Here is a 16044-nt window from a genome sequence, read left to right on the forward strand (position 1 = left end):
GCATTTGGCTGCTGAATATATACCTGTCAGCACTGCCGGCACCCACTCCTAATTCGTCTTGTTCATTTTTTTTTAATTTTTTAAATTTATCTATTTGAGAGAGACAGACACAGAGAGAAAGGCAGAGAGAGAGAGAGAGAGAGAGAGAGAGAGAGAGAATGGGCGCGCCAGGGCCTCCAGCCACTGCGAACGAACTCCAGACGCGTGCGCCCCCTTGTGCATCTGGCTAACGTGGGACCTGGGGAACTGAGCCTCGAACCGGGGTCCTTAGGCTTCACAGGCAAGCGCTTAACCGCTAAGCCATCTCTCCAGCCCTCGCCTTATTCATTTTTATTTTAGTTTTTCAGTTTAAGGTGAATGTGATTGTGATAGTTACCATGTGTCTGTCCTCAGGCCAAATTTAGGATCCTGAGTGTGTAAACCGAAGTAGGACATTCCGGAACTTTGAGGTCATCATCCCACAGTGTTCCGCTGGGGTCAGGTGCTGCTGAAAGTGAGACGCTGGCTCAGAGTGAGCAGAGCAGGGCTTGCCCACACAGTGAGACCCAGAAAAGGACAATTTGGATCCCTAGGAACAGCTATGTGGACATTTGTAGAGTTGTTGAGAAAAAGAGTGGGCACGGGGAAGCAGTATGACTGGTAAGGTGCCAGGGTGAATGGGCCATTGGGTTGTAGCCTCATGCACACCTGCGAGAACCTTCTCCTGGCTCTTCCTTCCCTGTGCCTTACTGGTGCTGTGGACAGCGGTGCATGAAGAACTCTGAAGGAGCTCGTGTGCTGTCCTGAACGAGAGACATCCCGAGCAAGGTGATTCATTCATCTTGCAGAAGTGCGTCCTGTGAATGGAAGATGTCTGCTGTGGGCAAGCACCACAGAGATGTCTGACCCCCCGGGGAGCATTCTGAGAGCTGTGATGATCGTTCAGTTCTTATTATAATTACGACTGCTAATCGACTATTAAATGAAAAGTTACCTGTCTCTTCATCTCTATAGGACTGGGTGATTAAAAAAGCCAGACCATTTGTATTCTAGGAGCTTGCAAAGGACCCAGGGAGATAGGCTACCCTACTACCTAGGGGAAGCTTAACATGTTAACTAGGGAGGTGAGCGCGCCCTGTCTACCACCTGTATCCCCAAATTGAATAGCCAGATTACAAAGACCAGGCCTGGGGCCAGCTCCTGAGCACTGCCTTTGAACTCTTGTCAACACCAAGTTTATTCATGTTCTCAAAGCCTAGTGGGTTTACTATTGTTAGCTCCTCTTAGGGTGTCTAGAACAAAGCCAGCTACACGTTTCAAGTGAATCTGGGCTCACGGATACAACAGAAACTGTTCTTTTTGAAACACGGAATTTGAGATCATTTTAGCCTATGCTTAAAGAAAGTGTAAAATGGATGGGGGTTTGATTTTGTTCCTTTTTACAAGGAGAAATGATAAATAGGCTGGTTTGTCTGTAGACTTGGCTCTTTTAAGTCAGGGCCCTAAAAAGTTGTTGTCTGGCCCTCTTCTTTCCCGTAACAAGCATTTCTGACCTACTGTGTGCTTAGTAGGACAGGGCGTTAGAAACATAACAGACCCGATGGGCATTTTCAAAGCTTTTAAAATCGGCTCTTTGGACTTGGACATTGGACACTGAGAACCCAGCGCAGGCTCCTTGGTAGCTTCTTACCTTCTCTGGGGCTCATTCGTCCCTTGTTCTCCACTCGATGTGAAGGAAAGGGTTGTGTTAGGCATGGGGGTTAATGTCTCTGTGTGGTTTCTCCCCCCATCTCCAGAAAATCCATCCGGAGAGAACACCTTCAGAGAGGCTGTTAGCTGTGGCGGAGTTTGAGTCACGTAAGTCTTTCTGTGATGCATGTGCTGTTATTTTAACCACAGATTTAATGAGGATCAGGCAGGATTTAGGGCAGAAAGGGACAATTTGTCCACTTAGTAGGGATGGTAATTTTTTAATTGTTAGTTGTTTTTTTTTTTTTTAACTTGTGTGCTACTTTGAAAAATATATTTAATGTTCTTTTCCTCCCAAGATGACAGGTTTATTAGGAAATAATTAAGGGAGGTAGATCACAAGATTAAACCATGATATCCTGAGCCATCACCTGCTGCCTGTCCTGGCATACTCGATGTCTTCAGATCTTTGCTGAATTGCAGTCCCAGAAACAGCTGATGTCTGCACTGAAAGGCATTAAATCAGGACCGTCTACTTGTTTGGCTGTGACACAGGTTCCAGGGCCAAGTAAGGGACTTTTTTGACTGCACCAAGGCTAAGTCTCAGTCATGGCCTGACCTCACTGCCAAGGGTCAGTTGAGATTTCATGTCCCAAGTGACTTCTGTTCTCCCCTAGAGTTTGTCAGATAGACCAAGTCATGGGGAAACATTTCCTAGGTGCTCAACCAGATGGGTCCCCAACTGTTTATTGTAGGAAGAACCCAGGCTTCTCTCTCTCTCTCTCTCTCTCTCTCTGTGTGTGTGTTATATGCACATGTATGTGTGTAGGTGCACGTGCCCAGTGCACATGCATGTGGAGCACAGAGGAGGATATTGCTTTCTTTCCTTGAGACAACCTCACACTGATCTGGACCTGTCATTTTTTTCCATCAGGCTGGCCATCCAGTAAGTCCCAATGGTCCTCCTGTCTCCATCCCCTACAATGCTAAGGTTACAGGCATGGTTGGTCACACCCAGATTTTTATATGAGTCCTAGGGATCAAACTCTGTTCTTCATGTTTGCACAGCAAGCGATCTTACCCACTGAGTGCTGTCTTCCCAGGACCTGGGGTTTTCTCCAGGGTGGGTCATGGCGCTTTCCTTCACAGATCTGGACAAGTTGGATAACGAGAAGAAGGCACTGATTCAGAGTGACATTGCTGCCCTTCACCAGTTCTACTCCAAGCACCTCGAATTCCCTGACCACAGCAACCTGGTGGTGCTCTTTGCCCAGGTAAGGAGGCCTGTGTCTCCACACCCTTTCCGGGTAACCGGAGGAGATGAAGGTCCCACCTGGTCTGGTATCACTGGGGCCTTCACCTCAGTTTCAGAGAGAGCTCGTGAGAACCACGAGTTCCCAGTGCCCTGGTTGCTTCACACGCCGAAGTCTTTGCCAGCAACAGTGACATGAAGTTCTCACCTCAGTTTCTCCTTTCCTCTCTAAACTCTGCATGCTGACAGGTGACGCCCTTCCTTCTGTACAGTGACCACAAAGCAAAGAACATTCAGAAATCCCGAGAGGAGGCCCTGCCTGGCAGTGAGGAGAGACAGAAAACACCCAGGCCCAGGTGCAAGGGTCAGTCCTAATCCTTGCTTAGGAATCCTCCAGAAGCATAGCTTTTCTAAAGTTTAGTGTAATAGACTTAGAGACCTATAAACAAAAGCATCTTGGAAATGCTTAGAAAGCCAGATGCTAGGCTTCTGGAAGAGCTGCGCATGAGTCCTGCTAGGAGAGAGAAAGATGGGTGCCGTGGCCCTCACGCAGGGGTCAGGCCTAGGGTTCCTGGCCTCCATCCCCACATGGTCTTGCCTTTTGCTCTCAAAGCTGCTTGACTGCTTAAAGGTGACTTTCCCAGAGAGGGGAGGCTGGAGGCTGCTCACTTGGGCAGATAGCGTCGTTCCCTGCCAGGACCCGCCTCTTAGTATGTGAGAAAGCCTGGAGTGCGCACGCACTGCCGTCCTAGACTAGAGTGCACGTCTCCTGTGGGGCTCTGACTCCGTTCATGTCAGGAAGCTATCCCACGGAAGCAATCAGAGATCTTGAACAGAAAGTAGCATGCCAGATGCTTATTGTAGGGTTCTGCTTAAAGTCAAGGAAAGGAAGGAGAGAGATGGAGAGAAGAGAGGGGAGATGAAGGGAGGGAGGGGAGGGAGGAAGGACACACTGCAGTGAGTGGCCAGCAGTAGGTATTTGATTAAATAGTGGCATAGCCCCTTTATGGAAGGTTAACATACAAGGTCTGGCTGTGTAGCCCAGTCTGGCTTGAACTTGCCTAAACCTTCTGAGACATGTGCCACCATGTCTGGCAGTTATGTTTCAAAGATGTGGGGAAATGTTGATATAACATTCCAGGTAAAGTAGAATGAAAAGTTGTGTACTATAAAAGTACACATGCATGCCCAAAGATTACATGAGAGTTCATAGTTGGTGGCCTTCTGAGTTGTGGAAATTTGTTGTTGTTGTTTTCACTGAGTTATTTGATGAGGTTTTACAATAAACATGTATCACTTAAAAATACTAGAAGGTAGCCATGCATGGTGGGTGGTACATGCCTTTAATCCTAGCACTTGGGAGGCAGAGGTAGGAGGATCACCGAGAGTTCAAGGCCACCCTGAGACTACATAGTGAATTCCAGGTCAGCCTGGGCTAGAGTGAGACCCTATTTCGGAAAACCAAAAACCAAAACAAAAAAAAAACAAAAAAAACAAAAACAAAAGAGGGCTGGAGAGATGGTTCAGTGGCTAAGGCACTTGCTTGCAAAGTCTAACGGCCCTGGTTCAGTTCCCCGGTACCCACATAAAGCCAGATATACGTAGTGACACATGCGTCTGGAATTTGCTTGTGGTGGCTGGAGGTGCTGGCACACCGATTCTTTGTTTCTCTCTGCTTACAAATGAATAAGTAATTCAAAAAAATACTAGAAGAAAAAAGGCAAAAATCACACACTGTAAAGTTTACACGTAAGGGAGATGTAAGGGAAGAGGTGATCCTCACCGTTTTCAACTCCAGACTCAGTGGAGCCCTGTCTGGAAGTTCAGTGAACTTTTTCCTTTGGCTTTTCCATTGTATGTATGTGTGATGTGTGTGGGCGCGCGCGCGTGTGTGTGTGTGTTGATGTGTGTGAGTGTGGGTGCAGGCGTACCCCAGCATGTGAGGGAAAGGCCAAGGACAGATTCTGGTGCGGGTCCTCACCATCCCTCTTGCTCGAGGCAGAGCTCCTTCCTATTGGCGCTCACTTCTTCTTTGCCAGGCCGGCTGACCCTGAGCTCCCGGGAAATTCCACCTCTGCCTCCTTTCGCTCTGTGGGGAGGATTTGCAGACATGCTTCCCAGAGCACCCCACTTCTCTGTGGTGCTGGGGCTCCAAACGCAGACACTCATGCTTGAGGAGCCTGTGCCTCCATCTCCCCGGGTCAGGAAATTCACTGAACCCTTTCGTAGAGTTAATGCTTCTGAAGATGGTGCGTATGACAGGTAATTGGGGGAAAGTGGTTCCTTGTAAAAAGGCATCCAAGTTATGAATATTCAGGTAGGAGTAACAAATTACCTGCAGCTTTATTCTCATCCTGAGGTTTTTGTTTTTTGTAAACCACACTTTCATAAGCATCAAAGGTGCTGGCTTAGGTGAGGGGGAAAAGTAAAGAAGTGACTTAAATGTTTTGAAAAAGTGGACGAGACATGGTTGAGGCAGCAGAGTGACGGGAGAGACGGGGCTGTGCTCACGGCGGGCCAGCGCACGTGGGCTCACGAGCGCCCGTGTGTGCACAGGGGCCACGAGTTCAAGTCTTCGCAATGTGGACTTAGAAAATCTTGTTTCTACGACATTTGTGCCTCAGAAACACACACACACACATGCACACACACATACACGCATGCACATATGTGTATGCACTTGCATGTACATATGGGCTTTATATTGAAGAAATCATGGTAAGAATGCACGTGCACGCCCACACATCATTCCTTTCATGTGAGAGTAAAAGAAGGAGCATTCAAGATCCCCAGTGAACACTGACCGGCCCGGCCTCAGCCCCAGCGTGTGCCTGCTCCCGCCTCCCTGCCTTGCCGCCCGGCCCAGAGGCTCTTGCTGGCTAACGCCCAGCTCAGCAGCAGTGGCAGCTGAGGGTTGACAGCACCCCTGGGCGGTGGTGAGGCATCTTAATCTCTGGGAACCTAAGCATGGTTGGGAAGTGTAATTTTGGTATGCAGCCTCCATCTCCTTTAAACGCTAATTGTGAGAATAGCTTCACACCTGATTTGACTTGAAAGAGGAGGACCGTGGCCGCGCCTCTTTCTTAATGCGCAAGCTCGTCTTCTCTTCTCGGGGATAGTGCAGAGGGAGGGAAGCTGGCAGATTTGCTGTGCAGTTGGGCTTAAACGCCATCACCGCCGCCTGAGCGAACAGGAACGGCACCTGCGCTGGTAGGAGCTCCGCTTATGAAGAAACATGCACACTCCTCCGCGGGGAGGGGACAGAGGGAGGGGACGCAGAGCCTGGCCTGAAGGAATTTGTAGTCATAAGCTGATCCAGCTTGACTCATTGCAGTATAGGGACTGCAGAGCCACGGGTGAGACCCCAGTCCTCAAGGGGGTTGGGAGCTCTTGGTCCCTATTACTGTCCTGGTAACTGGATAAATTCTCTCACGCGCTCAGTTTGCGGCCTCTGTGGACAGCAGACATCGCAGAAGCATCCGTGTCCCAGCCGAGCGCGTCCTCACCCTTTAGTACCTGGCGGCACATGCAGGCGCAGAGTTCTTGTGCTCACAAGTCTTGTTGCACACATGAGATCCTAATTTACCCTACCTAACTGACATGGTAGCATCGCTCAGGTACCCGCGATACACGCGGTCAGGAGGTTTGGAGTTGGCCAAAAACAAAACAAAAAAACCTGTGTGCAGTCTTCTACTTAGAAACACGGAGCTCCTGGGGTTGTTTACTTCCCATTCTTCTCTTCCATTCTGTCCCTTTCCTCTCCCTTCCCTTCTTCATCCTCCTCCTTCCCTTCCTCATTCTCCCTCTGAGAGTAAAACCTACTGTCACAGCTCTAGCTTCAAGGTGACCAAGATTTTCATGACTTGTTAAATAACCATATAAACTTTATGTGAAGTGACCATATTCACAACTAGATGCCCACACGAGAAGACAGATGGTCAGGTGTGGGGAGATGGCTCAGGGGTGAAGTGCTTGTGCAAGCATGGGACCCTGTGTGTGGACCCCCAGCCCCGTGAAAGTGCCGTGCAGGTGTGGCAGCCAGCCGTAGTCCCAGCACTCGGGAGGTGGAGAGGGGCAGGCCTGGAGGCTAGCTAGACTGGCCAGATCCATGAGCTTTGGACTCACGTGAGAGAGCCTACTTCAGTCATTATGTGGAAAGCAACGGAGGCACACTCAACCTTCGACCTCTGGCCTTCAGACACACACGTGCACCTGCACACCTGTGTGAACAGGCATACACCTCCGTGCATACCACATGTATACATACATCAGAAAGAAGCAGTCTAGTGTGATGAAGGCAGTCTCTCCTGTCTCTTGTTTGAATTCTGACCCCTGTTCTGCCCCTCAACTCTCACACACCCTTGACCCCTCACCCCAGCGTCCACATCTGGAGGACAGGTTGTTACATTCGTGCGAATGTGACGGTGTGGGTTCATGAGGTAGTTGATAGGAGGCGCCCAGCACTGTCTGGCTACAGGAGGTACTTGGCGAGGCTCCTCTCACAACGACTGTCTGCTGGCCAAGCGGTGACTGTGCCCTGTCTCCAGGGGTGGGATGGAGTGGGGCAGAGTCAGTCAGCATACACTCCTTAGAGGACGTGCGGTCACCCGCCTTCACCACTGACTGACTTTGTGACTGTCCACCAGATCCTCTCTGACCTCAGAAGCAACTTCTAGAAAGACTGAGTCCCATCCATCTCTCAGCTTGTAGGTTCTTAGGAAGAACACTTTCTGCCTTCTTAATTTTCTCCCAGGATGCCAGATAGCCTTAGAAAAGCCCAGGGTTTTTTTCGAGGTAGAGTCTCACTCTGGCCCAGGCTGACCTGGCTTCGAATTTACAGCGATCCTCCTACCTCTGCCTCCCGAGTACTGGCATTAAAGGTGTGCGCCACCACGCCCGGCTGTAAATTTTGTTCTGACTTATCTTTGTGTGCACAGCGCTCTGCACATTAGTCCTGGAACTAAATGCCTGTGGGGAGACTGGATTTGCAAGGATGCAGGGATCAGCACCCATGGTTCTCATTTTCAGCCTGAGTTCGAGTGGTGAGAGCTGGTATTTTGATTTTATTTATTTATTTAATTCTATCATTTTATTTGTGCATGTGGTATATATGTTCATGTTTATGTATACGAGTGTGTACGTGCCTGTCTGTGGAGGCCAGAGGGCAGCAGTGGGTGTCTTCCTCAGTTGCTCACCACCTTACTGTTACTTTTTTTTAATGTTTTGTTTTGTTTCTAGCCCAGGCTAACCTGGAATTCACTGTATTCTCAGGGTAGCCTTGAACTCATGGTGGTCCTCCTACCTCTGCCTCCAAAGTGCTGGGATTAAAGGCATGCACCACCACACCAGGCTTTTTTTAAAAAAAAATTTTTAATTTTTATTAACATTTTCCATGATTATAAAAAAAAATCCCATGGTAATTCCCTTCCCCCCTCCCGACACTTTCCCCTTTGAAATTCCATTCTCCATCATATAGCTTTTTTAATGTTTTTATCTGTTTGCAAGCAGAGAGCAAGAGAAGGGAGACAGAGAGAATGGGCATGCCAGGGCCTCTTGCCACTGCAAACAAACTCCTGATACACGCACCGCTTTGTGCGTATGGATTTACATGGGCACTGGGAAATCAAACCTGGGCCATAAGGAATTGCAAGCAAGCGCCTTTAACTGCAGAGCCATCTCCAGCCCACCACCCTTTTTTTTTTTTTTTTTGAGACAAGACTTCCCAGGGACCCCAGAGCTAATAGGTTCGGCTAAACTGGCTGGTTAGCGAGACCCGGGGATCCCTGCCTGCGCCTTCCCAGCGGGCCACAGGCAGGCATGGCGCTGGCTGGCTTTTGCCTGAGTGCTGGGGTCAAACTCGGGTCCTCGCGCCACTTTGCCCGCCGAGCCGTCTCCTCCGCTCTGCCCTTGGTGATTTTAATGCAGTAGTTCTTTCCACACATGAGAAGGTGGCCAGGGTTTGACCTGGCCGAAACACGAAAGGCCAGGCCCCAGTTCCAGACCTGTGGTCCCTCCACCTCTCAGAGGAGGGGAATAAATTACGTCAGGTGGGTAAGGGCTGTCATGTTTACCACCTCACCTGCTGAGATAGATATTGGGTGATGTAGTTCCTTTTTTCAAGGGCAGACGCCTCAGAGATGGCACCCAGATTCCACACACAGAAAACCTGTGACCTCCTCGGGACTAGAAGCCAAGCATCCCTGCCCGAGTGGGCTGACCCCGCGGGTGCACACGCTGAGCTCCAGGAGCCGCTCTGGGCTCCCGGTCCCCGCGCCTGCCTGCCCTGGGTGCCCAGGCCGCCTGAGGACAGGCGCTCTGCTCACCGTTGACACGTGGGACGGGCGAATAATTGTGCTTGAGCAGAGGATGCCATGGCCACAAGAAAGTTTCCAAACCAGCAACTGAGAACGTCCTGGTTAACGTAACCGGGAGCGGGTGGAAACCGCAGGAGCGATCCTCGCCAGCTGCTCTCTCTTTGTCTCCTCGCTGCAGGTGAACTGTAACGGCTTCACCATTGAAGATGAAGAGCTTTCTCATCTGGGATCTGCCATATTTCCTGAGTAGGTTGAGTCTGACTTCGTTTCTTGTCTGTGTACTTATTTAACGCTAATTTGATTTTTTTACATAACCTTCCTAACTGCATGTGGCAAACATGAAACTCCAAGTGAATTAAGACAGCTTTTTAATCTGCCACGTTTCAAAATATTTCCCCGGCACTTAAGGATCCAAAGGTAGTAGTTAATAGATCGGCGGTGGTGACGTCCTGCTAGGCAGAGAGCTGTTATTAAAGCATGTTTGATAGCGTGTATAGAAGGGGCAGTCTGCACCCTGCTGGGAATGCTGCCTTCTGCAGGTCTGTGGGTCTTGAATTCTTTGGGGTTCTGATGCTGAGAGTGAGACATTAATTGCTGACCAAGGGTTTGGGTACAGAATACACAAGTATCTTTTCTAGCGACCCTTTTTGGAATATTCCAGTATAAAACCAGCACAGGTTGAAGGGAGAATAAGCTAAGTAGTGGTGATCGTGAACCACAGAAAAAGTTCAAAGGACACTCAGATTTGTCTTCCCACTTCAAGAATATTCCACTAGTTCCCAGAAGGCTAGCCAACTGGCCAGTGGAGCTTTTTTCTGGCTCTGTGGTGGCCAGGCTAGTCTCTTCTGCAGTGACATTTCCAGAATGATTCAGTCTCACAGATGGAACTAGGAAGCTTTCCTACCCCCATACTGCTCCACAGGGAGACTGCCAGTGCGTTCTTCCAGGACCTTTGGGGTTCTGTTGAGGCACCTGAGAAATGCCGTGCCCACCTCACTGCCCATGCTACTAGTCGGGCTCTGGGTGTGCCTGCTTCCACTGGGCTCTGGGCATCAGCGGGGTCAGAAGGAAAAGAACAGGTATAAGCCCATGTCTCCTGAGTGGCTGTCACAGTGGGCCAGGAAGATGGCTTGGAGAGCAAAGAACCCGTCTCATCAGCATGAGCACCTGAGTCAGATCCTCCGGCGCCCAGGTGAAATGCTGTGCGCTGGCGTGCACCAGGGAGGCCGAGACAGGCGGACCTGAGGGGCTCACCGGCCAGCCAGACTTGCCCAATCAGTGAGCTCCAAGCCAGTGACAGGCCCTGTCTCAAGAGGTGGGCAGCAGACTGGAGGATGAGACCCGAGGTGGTTCTCACTCGTGCACACACACATATACCCATACACCAAAGAAGTACCCTGAGGCCAAGGTAACTGGAACTGCAGGTTAAGTTCCTGTACTGAGGACAGAAGTGCATCCTGGGAGTAGCAGCTGGGGAAAAGGTCACAAAAGGCACAGGACCTCATGAAGGCACATCTTGACTACCTCAGCACTGAAACCAGCCCTGAGTTTGAGACCTTACCCTCTCCCATGGTGGCTAAGGGTGCAGTGTCCCAAATACATGGTTGCAGGCTGTCTGCCTTAAGTACAGACCCCCTCCCCCACATCCGTACAAAGACACCCAGAAGTCTTCTCAGAAAGAGGTGACTCAGTGCTTCTGCAAGACGGTTCTAGTGTCCTGCCTCTGCTTTGGTGGACGCTTTTGAGGTGCTTTGCTTTAGCAGGTGTCCTGGGGCCCTGAGCATCACCCATCAGGAAGCTGGTTGTGCTCCCACACAGGCTGGAGATATCCCCTCGTGAACAAGACCCCAAGACTAAGATCCTGTTGTCCTGGGTCCACACCACCACCCAGTTCACTTAGGCCTCGAGCAGGTGGGAGCAAGAGGAGGGCCATTCCCCGCGGGGACACACCACCCCTGGGCGGCACATCTTCAGTGTCCCTGAGACCTTTACTTTGTACCCGTGGGGCCAGCCGGAGAAGGGCCCTGGCCTGTACAGGGTCAAGAAGGTGACGCTGGCTCTCCGAGAAGCCCGACGCATGGATGTGTGTGCCCACGAGCGCATGAGCCCCAGTTTCTGGGCATTTTTAATTGGGGGAAAAATCCCCTTGGGCTGAAATCATATCAGTGTTGTGATTTCAAAGGCGGCATTTCTAGAGATGAAGCACTTTCCCCTGTAGTTTAGAAATTTCTGTTCTCAGAACTTTGACCTTGATATAATCAGAAAGCTCAAAGCACCTCGCCTGGGCGAGTCTCTCACTCCTCCTCACATCCCTGAAAAGCAGACACTGAGCAGCGGGAGTGACAATGTCCCAATTTTCCAGATGAGGAGATTGAGGCGTTTCTGGGGACCCTCAGGGGATCACAGCCACCCCTCCCCCAGGCAGCTGGAGAAAACGTGCAAGACGTGGCCACACAGACAGACGGCCGCACCGGACGACCCGCTTGTCTGCTGTGGTGGCTGCTGGGTGGGGGCCGTCCTGCGTCTACCCAGGGGGGATATTCGTGTGGTTGTCACTTGTAGCTTAGATATCACCATTTTGAATTGGGAGTTTCACTTGTCAGTATGGTTAAAGTTTGAAATGCTAGAGGTTTTTTTTAAGTTTTTAATCATTATTTGACCAAAAAAAATTTTTTAAGTATCTCATAAATGAGGCAGGACACTAGAACCGTCTTGCAGAAGCACTGAATCTGAATAAAGTCATGAGTTTTTTTTGTAAATCTCAGCTGGGTTTTCTTGTAAGTTTGTAAAAACAATGTTATAACTGCACACAGGGCATCCTGTTGGAATGGGCCCAGTGACTTCTGTATACTTTTCAAGTCTTACAAAGACCAGTTCCTCTAACTCATCAAACAGGCAGGCAGTGAACCATTTCAACAGTCTGCCCACACCATTCAGAAAACTGGGTTTTTTCTTCTGATTGACAGTGTTGCATTGATGAATCACAGCTGTTGTCCCAATGTCATTGTGACCTACAAGGGAACTGTGGCTGAAGTCAGAGCCGTGCAAGAAATCCACCCAGGAGAGGAGGTAAGTGCACTGAGGAGTTCGTCAATCGTCCCTTAGCACTTGCTGGGGCAGAGCCGGGTTGCTCATGGATGCAGGCCTAATGAACTTCATTGGGTCACCAAAAGAGGGGCCCAGGAGGGAGCATGTTTTCGTAAAGTCTGTGCAGAGAGACCCATATCACTTCACTTGGCTCTGTAGGCTGGGGTGACTCCCTGGTTAGACTGTCTTTACTGTAGTTAGGCCTTTGGGGGTGAGTGAACAGATCTGGACCTGTTAGTGATCAGATCTGGGAGTGGGATTAGAGTCCCATGATGGATATGCGGTGCCATGTCCTTCTTTGGTCAAGAAAAAAAACCAAGAAATAAGTTCGAGTTAAGTTCTTAACAAACATTTATAGTCTGTATTCCCATGTTCAAACAGTTGACCAGTGAATTCTTGCCTGCAGAGGCCTAGGGTTTTGTTACCTGAACGAGAAGCGGCAGCCATCAGTGGCTGAAGGACCAGGGACATGTCCATCAGTGGCTGAAGGACAAGGGACATGTCTGACTCAGGCCATGGTTCTCTTCAGGAATGGAACTCATGTGGCCAGGTGTGGGCCCTGACTGGGGACACAGAGGCAGTTGGGGCTTCCTTTCTTAACTTCAAAGGGAGGTTAAGACTCCTGCATTCCTGTCAGCTGCTCACCAAGCCCTTTCCCCCTCTGCTGCTGAGATGGTGACCACCCTGCGAGACACATCGCGTGGAGGGAGCAGATGAGCCCAGTGAAGTGCTCTGTGGACACCCTGCGCTCTTAAGTAATTTCCTTGTAGGAAATGTGGGTTTTAGAAGCTGCAGTCACATTTTCTAGGTTTGATTTCAGCTTAATCTGTAATGCTGTTTTAATGAGCATGTCTACATATTTAAAAATTTAAATGTAATTGTCAGAGCTGAAGGATGAATGCTTTGATTTCTTTGGAAAGTTTTAACTGGTACACAGTTGAACTTGGTGCCAAAACTCAGTGCACATACAGATTGGCCTTCCTGCCCTTACTCAGTATAATGCGAGGAGAGTATCCAGTTTGGAGCCAGGCTCTCTGGTGTCTGAGTGGCTTGTGCACATGACCCTGACCCCTCTCTGTTAAAGCAATTAGTGGGATGGGATAGAATGCCAGCAATGCTTCAGCATTGCTGTGGGCGGACTCCAGATGAGCCGCTCTCCGGGATTGTTCAAGCCATGAGTAGTACTGCTGGGATGGCCTTTGTCGCCATCTTCTGGAACCTTCTGTGTGTTGCGCCGGACCCTCCTTTCCTTGCTAGGACCAGCTCCTCCCACATGCTCATTGTGAAGGAAGGGCAGCAGGGCTCTTTGCTGGCGCGTTCTTACAGATCTTAACTGTGGTGACTTTGGTGTGGAAAAGTCAGTGATGGAGCCCATTCTTCGGGACTCAGAAGGAGCCTTGATATGTCCAACTCTACCTTTTGGGTTTGGAAGGTCTTGGCTACTTCTGCACCTAGCCCTACACTTTCCCCAGCCTGCCTGGTGGAGCCCACGAGCTGGCGGCCTCATGAGCTCCTGCTCAGGCAAATGCGCCTGAGGGTGTGGGACCAGGGGGCAGCGCCGTCCTGAGTTAGGTAGTGGCCCTGGTCTAAGAGTTGCCTCCCCCTCTGCTCCAAATCTTAGTTACCGGTTCTGTTGTAAGAGCAAGGCTGGGCGAAGTGATGAGCCCTGAGGGAGAGGCATCCGGGCTCCTTGGCCAGCAGGATTGGAGCTTGTGCTCGGTGAGGTCCTGGCAGAGTGGGTGGAGGCTGTGTTTCCCAGCGCTGCCTTCTGGGCCACTCAGGGCTGCCTTGCCCAGCTCGTGCTCCATGTCGACCCGAGGTCAGGAGAAAGGAGAAACCGACCAGTGTATGCACAGTCTCAAAGTCCAGCTCCCCGTACACACCTGGTACACAGCATATGCGCAGTCCACACTCCCTACACACCTGGTACACAGCATATGCACAGTCCACACTCCCTACACACCTGGTATGCAGCATATACACAGTCCATGCTCCCCCACACACACCAGGAATGCAGACTATGCTCCCCTCACACACCTGGTACACAGGGACGTGTACAAGGAGACAAAGCCGTTCCAGGTCAGAAAACAAAGTGGCCTAAGTCAGAGTCTCGCAGAGACAGCAGGATCCACTCGATGATGAGTTGTCCAGTGAGGCCCTAGCAACTGCTCAGAGTCCAAGGTCACATCCACAGCCTGCTCTCTGGGAAGTGAGGGTCCTTTCAGCCCCTCAGTTCCTGGGGCTAGGGACTCCACCACAGGGAGGTGGGTATTACTCCACAATCACTCAGCTTCAGAAATGTAGCCCTTAAATAACATGGCCTGCGCTGTTCCCTCCTTGTCCTCTGTTCCTGAAATCCTGCCTCAGAGGTTTGCCGAGTCATGAATGTCAGGGATGGAGTTTTCTGTGGAAGACTGAAGCTCTGCGCTTTTGAACCCCTAGGTGTTTACGAGCTATATTGACTTGCTGTACCCAACAGAAGATAGGAATGATCGCTTAAGAGACTCCTATTTTTTTACCTGTGAGTGCCAGGAGTGTACTACCAAGGACAAGGTCAGTATCACCAAGGACAAGGTCGGTTCACCATTGGGGGAAGGTGCAAGCTGCAGACTGATCCCAGGATCTCTGCTGCGAACCAGCTCCCAGGCCTCACCTCATGGATATCCGGCCCTTTGACCACAAGGCAGATATGCAGAGGGAGTGTAGGGAGGCCAGGCTCTGTTCTCTCTGTTGCTGATGAAAGCACAGTGCAGATTTGAGAAGGATTTGCTCAAAGAGCGGAGAAGGAAAAGGTGCCTGAGAACCACGCCCAGACTGCCCAAGGTTTTCCCAGCCTCGGCACCGCCTGCACCTTACGGGTTGACGCGGCTAGCTGGTCCTGTTTGCTGTGCTCTGTCTTGACTAGATAAGTGAACACACAGCATCGGCCCATTGAAAGCACATGCTTAGGTCCTGCCCAAGGAAGATTGTCCAAAATTCACACTTTTACTTTTTGAGGTAGGATCTTGTTCTAGCTCAGGCTGACCTGGACTTCACTGTGTAGTCTCAGAGTGGCCTGAAATTTATGGAGATCCTTCCACCTCTGCCTCTTGAGAGCTGGGATTAAAGGTGTACACCACCATGCCCGGTTCACACTTTTATTTGTGTAAAAAGGGAATGGAGCATTGAATCTCCTTCAGGTCCAGTGCCCAATTTCCTCCCTTGCGTGGTAGCCTTGGAAAGGCAGGTTACAGGTATGATCTGAGAGGTTTCCCTGGGAAGGTCAGCCTCACACTGTGGACATCTTCATCAGGACAAGGCCAAGGTGGAGATCCGGAAGCTCAGCAGTCCCCCAAAGGCAGAAGCCATCCGGGACATGGTCAGATATGCACGCAATGTCATCGAGGAATTCCGCAGGGCCAAGCACTACAAATATATCCTTTACAGCTGGGCCACTGGAAATCCTATCGCTCGCTGACAGGAGGTGGTGGGACATTGGGAAGAGAGAGTAGGTGAAAGATGGGTGTGAGATTCTGAGTATGAAGGAAGACCCCTGGTGCCTGTGGGAGGACAGCTGACCACCCGCAGCATGCTGTCGGGCTCTGCGTTCTAGCGTCCTGTTGCTCCGTTTGGCTCGTGTGGAAGGAGTGCTGTGAGGTGGGAAACACGCACAGTCCCCGAAACCCCCAGTGCTTGGGCTCCCAGCTGTGGATGGGCACAGCGTTACGAGCCTTGCTCAGCTCC

The 16044-nt window shown here is 50.5% G+C and overlaps 1 protein-coding gene across 2 annotated transcripts in view; it reads left to right on the forward strand.

Annotated features, from left to right (window-relative positions):
* The window catches only part of Smyd2 (SET and MYND domain containing 2), a 55606-nt gene that overhangs the window by 32872 nt on the left and 6690 nt on the right, over positions 1–16044 (forward strand). For both annotated transcript variants that reach the window (XM_045141126.1, XM_045141127.1), the window contains exons 4-9: positions 1776–1836; positions 2818–2942; positions 9413–9480; positions 12201–12303; positions 14764–14874; positions 15614–15734. In XM_045141126.1, coding sequence (XP_044997061.1) covers positions 1776–1836; positions 2818–2942; positions 9413–9480; positions 12201–12303; positions 14764–14874; positions 15614–15734 — 589 coding nt within the window. The remainder of the gene's footprint in view (positions 1–1775; positions 1837–2817; positions 2943–9412; positions 9481–12200; positions 12304–14763; positions 14875–15613; positions 15735–16044) is intronic.

Source organism: Jaculus jaculus, chromosome 1, assembly GCF_020740685.1.
Source record: "Jaculus jaculus isolate mJacJac1 chromosome 1, mJacJac1.mat.Y.cur, whole genome shotgun sequence".
NCBI classification, from domain to species: domain Eukaryota; kingdom Metazoa; phylum Chordata; class Mammalia; order Rodentia; family Dipodidae; genus Jaculus; species Jaculus jaculus.